General features: G+C 49.5%; 1 protein-coding gene across 1 annotated transcript; it reads right to left on the bottom strand.

The window, feature by feature from the left end:
• Nucleotides 1–2432: 2432 nt before the first annotated feature.
• On the bottom strand, nt 2433–3845 carry Prlhr (prolactin releasing hormone receptor). Its single transcript, XM_032895548.1, has 2 exons — nt 3796–3845; nt 2433–3569 (listed from the first exon to the last, which is right to left on the bottom strand). The coding sequence occupies exon 2, from the start codon at nt 3561–3563 to the stop codon at nt 2451–2453; it is 1113 nt and encodes a 370-aa protein (XP_032751439.1). The 5' UTR covers nt 3564–3569; nt 3796–3845; the 3' UTR covers nt 2433–2450.
• Between the last annotated feature and the right edge of the window lie 1639 nt (nt 3846–5484).

Genomic DNA, 5484 nt, shown 5'->3' with positions numbered 1-5484 from the left:
ACAAGCTGCTTCCAAATAGATATCGCATCGGGTAACAATTAATCACCCACTGTTCAGCTGCCAACTTCACAATATGCAAAGATGCTTACGAGCCCAGCCCAATTCACCACCCTCTTTAGGCTCTCCAGAAGATCTATACTAATGTTTAAAACCTCAAGTCACTGTGTGACAAACTGGTGGCAATCTTCCTAGTTTAGGAGGGACAGTTTCTTCTCACTCACCGTGTAGCCTTAAACTAGTCAGGGAACATTTTGTTTACTTTTTTTAACACCTTGACAATGAAGTCTTAGAATACTTCTCGACTGGTAACTCTATAATGCGGTTTTACTAAAACTAAATAATGTTCCTTCTAAACTGATGTGATACACAGGAACTGCTTGGATGAAGGCCTAAATATTCTAATCATGAGGATTATCCTCTGAAGCTGATAGAACAGGGGTTGTCTAAAGACCGACTGGGTCGTCTCCAACTGTGATGTAGAACTCACTGTCAAGTCCAGATTCTTAACAGCTTTAGTGGGTACAAATGAAGCATCACAGAGGCATTTCTGAGCAGACTTGGAAAACAGGGTCAGTCTTAGGCTTAGGCTGCACGTTAAAATTTCCAGAAGTGTTTTGAAAAAATGCAAAGTCTCAGACCCCACCTCAAGTCGATTAGATGGGGGAGGGGGACTGACAGGGATTAGGCATCAATGTATTTTGTTTGGCTTGATTTGTATTTCCCCAGGGGTTCTAAGAGCAGCCAGGGCTGAGAACCAGCAATTTCAAAAAAAGACCAAAACTCGCAAGATCCCTCTCTAACTAATCCCACTTCTTCCCCCATTTCCTGTTCTCTCCAGTGTGCCCATCAAAAGCAGGCTCTGGCTTTGAGCCTCAACAGGAAGCACAGGAGACCATCTCTTGTTTGTAACACTGTTTGGGAGTGGGCTCATCATTAGAATATAGGTTCTCCACTCCCCAGTCTCTAGATGAATCTCAAAGTCAATTAGGTGCTACTACCAGAGTTAGTTACCATCTCCCATCTTAACCTGCTTCAACTTTTTTCAGTCTATGGAATGTAACCCTGTGGCCACCAAAGATTCCTATAGCTGCCTAGTGCAAATACTCACACCCACATAGGCTGTAGATGTGAGCACTGAACCCTTGTCATTTTGGTATCACACCTCCTCTTGTACAGCACTCTGATAAATGAGCAAGTCTCTTCCAAAATAGAGGAGAGGGAGACCTTCCTGGAGTGACACGAGAGCCTCACACACTTGCTACAGATAGTAACTCACACCACACACTTCACAGGCCCGAGGTTGATGGAAGGATACTAAGTATCCCTTCCCAAGCTCCTTCTCTCGCCGACCCCAGTAGCTGCTTCTGCATCCATTATTGAGGCTCTTGGGAACTGAGGTCCCAAACACATTCCTCATTAACAGAACTCTGAAAAGGTTAGCGTGCTGATCGTCGACTCAGGTTCATAACCACGAGCCTTCACGGTTCCTGAAACCCTGAAAGTGATTAGCATTTGAACTGTACATCTCGTGGATGGAAGTTTATTTTTCTGTGCTATCCTTAAGTAATCCGTTTCCAGCCCTGGCTTCTGGGTTGATATGTTGCAAGACTCTCCAGGGAGCAGGTGCCGAGCAGTCAGATGGCAGCTGTTGATCTGTTGAAATTCAGCAATTAGAGGATGCAGGAGAACGCAACGGCACACAGTTTACACTGAGCATTTCTGTCTGGTGGTAAACACTGCTTGTGTGTGCACACACACATCTGATGTCTGTCCCCATACAGGTACATGTGTCCTTAAGAGAATTACATCTCCCCCTTTGCCTATCTCTTTAGTGATTGATTCCTCTCATGTAGCCCAGGCTGGTCTCAGGTTCCCTATGTAGCCCAGGATTATCATGAACTCCTGATCCTTCTTCCTCTGTTTCCAGAGTTTTGGGTTTGCAGTCATGCACTGTCACACCCTGTTGTGTAAGAATTGAACCCAGGGCTAGGGGAGCTGTCTACCAACTGACCTACTTCATCCTTTCAGTATGGTAGCTGAGGAGTTAGAAGGAAGACAAGAATTAAAAACCTCTTGAAATGTAATCTGAAACTGGATTTGTACTGTAAATTCAAATGATTTTAAAATGAAAATCTTAAAGATCTTATCGGGAAATGTTAAAATCCTGGATACTGATTTGGGATACATATTTATCTGAAATCAGAGTGAGTCCGGGGCTCAGGTTGACAAAACAGTCATTTTATCTCAGCTGGGTCCTTTTAAAAAGGTAAAGTGAAAATTTTCACCAACCCCAGCACCACATTTAAATTTCACTCACAATGTACGCAGAGAAAAAAGAAGAAAGAAAGGAAGGAAGAAAGAAAGGAAGGAAGAAAGAAAGGAAGGAAGAAAGAAAGAATTCCGGGGCTAAGGACTCTGAAGCTCCCCAGCTCAGACCCGGCAGAGTGACATCAGATGACCACACTAACGGTCATGTTCTGGCCATGAGGCACGATCTTGCGGGGCCAGGACAGAAGCATCTTGCGTAGCTCCTCTCGGAAGCTATCGTGCAGCCACGCATAGATGAAGGGGTTGTAGCAGGCGGAGCTCATGGCAAGCCAGTGGCAGAGGAGCTGCACCAGCCCGAAGGCGTAGGGGTCGATGGCACGCGGGTCCAGGTCCCGCAGCAGGTTGAAAATGTGCAGAGGCAGCCAGCAGACCGCGAACACGACCACCACCACCACCAGCAGGCAGAAAGTGCGACGGCGACGCGCTCGGTCCCAGTCAGCCTGGCTCTGGGTCACGCTGCCAGGCACCACGCGGTTCCGCAACTTCACTGACACCCGGACGTAAGACAGGAGGATGGCCAGCAGGGGGAGCAAATAGGTGCCCAGCAGCAGCCCCCAGGCGTAGATCTGGCGCTGACGCTCCTGCGAACCCCAGAACTCCTCGCAGAGGCGCACGTCGTGGGGCTTGAGCTCCACATGGTAGGTGTGCACCGCGGCCGGCAGCGCCAGCACTGCAGATAGAGCCCAGATGCCCAGCACCGCGTAGGCGCTGAGCTTCAGTGAAATGCGCCGACGTAGCGGGTGCACCAGAACCACATAGCGGTCCACAGCGATTGTGGTGAGTGTGAACACCGATACGTAGACGGTGACCGGCTGCAGGAAGAAAACAAGGTGGCACAGGCCTCCACCGAACACCCAGCCGCGAGGTTCAAAGGCGTAGGCCAGCGTGAGAGGCACACAGGCGGCACACATGAGCACATCGGACAAGGCCAGGTTGCCGATGAGGAAGTTGGTCACGTTGTGCAGCCGGCGCACGCGCGCGATCACCAGCACAAGAAGGCAGTTGCCCACCAGACCCACGACCACCACGATGCTGTACAGCATCACGATCAGTCCCTTCAGCTGGTGCACCAGTTGCAGGCTCTGGAACGGCGTGACTGCTGCAGCTCTGGGAACCGTCGCAGACACATTGCTCTCTGAAGCCTCTGCACTCTGGTTGGCTGGAGTGGAGCCGGCTGGCGACAGCCCAGAAAACAAATCGGGGTCCCCAGTGGTTCCAGGGGGCAGTGAGGTCATGGCCACCTGTCCAAAGGTAATCAAAATGTCACTTTCCATCTTTCTATAAGCCCTTCATGTACCTTTCCCCATCACCCAACTTCTCTCCTGGACATAAGCCCTAGAACACCAAATGCAATAAATGCTGTCCTTCCAGTTGTATAAAATAAGCCCAACACAGGTGCTTTAAACAACTCCTATTCGTGGATAGCTCTCGCGGTCCCTGGAAGGCAGACCGTGTAGCTGGTCCTACCTGTGAGCAAGCTTGTCTGGCGGGAAAAGGCTCTCAAAGGTGGGAGCAGACTGGTGTTCCTCAGGGGTCCTCAGCCAACAATGGACGCTTGGGTTGCTCTCCTCTACTAACGGATCCAGTAGTTCCCAGTGGGGCAGCGGCTTGTGAGGGGTCTGAGAGCTCCTCCCCTCCACCCCAGCTCTGCCTTCTATGGAAGATGGGGGCGGAGCATACTGCCCAACTCTGAGGTTAGAGAAGGGAGACAGCGTGTGTGTAGTAGGAATAGAGCAAGAAAGGGGGAGGGACCAAGAACTAGGGCCCCAGGCTCCAAGGGTGATCTCGACTGCGGAAGTGTGCGGTGCCCCTGGAGAAGCTGTTCCGGAGGGGCGTGTCCCAGGGGAATGCAGAGAAGGGGAGGGAAGCACCAATTTGTGACGCCCACCAGGTGCTTGTCTCCAGAGGCACAGGGTCTGAAAGGATTTGGTAATAGGGAAATGCAGATAAACTAGGGAGTGAAGAGAAATCTTCACAGGACAGCTCCAGATCCTGCAGAGCTCCAACTGCAGCTGACAGAGTCGCTAGAGTAGGGGGTCAAGCAGGGCTTTGCTATGCTGCACCTGTCGCTGGTCAGGAATCTTAGAGCTCTAGCACTCCAGTGAGCCCTTGGAGCCTTTTGCAGGCATGGTGGCCAGAGGTTGCTCTCAAAGGAAAAAAATCAGCACCTCGGGCAGCTCCCCGGTGACTGCAGCGTGGTTGTGTACCGGGTACTGGGCGAGGGGGCTCGCGACAATCGAAATACTGCAGCTCTGTGGACTGCCGGTTCAAAGAAGTGCAGACTGGAGATTGAAGGGTTGGTGACTTTGACATCACCACAGGGACCTTGCCATCATTCACCACCGTCGCTCAGAAAACGCAGCCACCAGGCCAGTTTGTGCTCCATAAACTCACCCCAATCTCTGAACCCTGCCACTCTTAGCTCATTTCTCTTTGTCTCTACAGCAACCCAAGGTGCCGGCTGTCCCAGCAGAGAATTGTAGAGTTCCTGACCTCCTTCTCCTCCTTGAATAAAAGCCTTTCCTATCTCGGTTTAGAATTTTTCTTTTCTTTTTATGTACTAGCAGTTGCAGGATTTCAGAAAGAATAACAAAAGTGACATTTGAAAAGCTTAAGTTTCATAAAAATTTTAGTAGCATTAAGTTGTAACTGAAGTGTAAGTTAAGCTGCACAGTGAGAGGGCTGTCAGCAAAGGGGCTTTGTAGCCACCCTGTTCACAGAAAGCATTGTGTTGCAAGAGCTTCTGAAAGAGTCTGAGTCTCTAGTCCTCTCTGGTAAGTTTTTTGGCCTCTGGGGCCTCAGATATCCCAGCTCTACTAGAAAGCTTAGCAAGTCGTTCCACTCTTGAAATTCCAGTGAGTCACTCACACAAGAAGAAAAATCAGTTATAACACAAAAGTAACCATTTATGTGCTATTTCCACCCTACACCCACACTCCCTGAGTAATAAATAGTCCATGTACCAGAAACCAGTATGAAACTCCCAGTGCTAAGTAAGTAGTTCATATGTGTACTAGGGCACTTTCAAGAGAAGAAGGTAATTTACCATTGCCAAATAAATCTGGTAAAGGTTCAAGGACTATAAATACTGGCAGAGCTAATCAGCAACAGGGCTGGAATTTCTATCCAGATCTGCTTTATTCCAGGGGAAACCTG

Source organism: Rattus rattus, chromosome 2, assembly GCF_011064425.1.
Source record: "Rattus rattus isolate New Zealand chromosome 2, Rrattus_CSIRO_v1, whole genome shotgun sequence".
Classification (NCBI taxonomy): Eukaryota; Metazoa; Chordata; class Mammalia; order Rodentia; family Muridae; genus Rattus; species Rattus rattus.
This window is presented reverse-complemented; position numbering and strand designations above follow the sequence as displayed.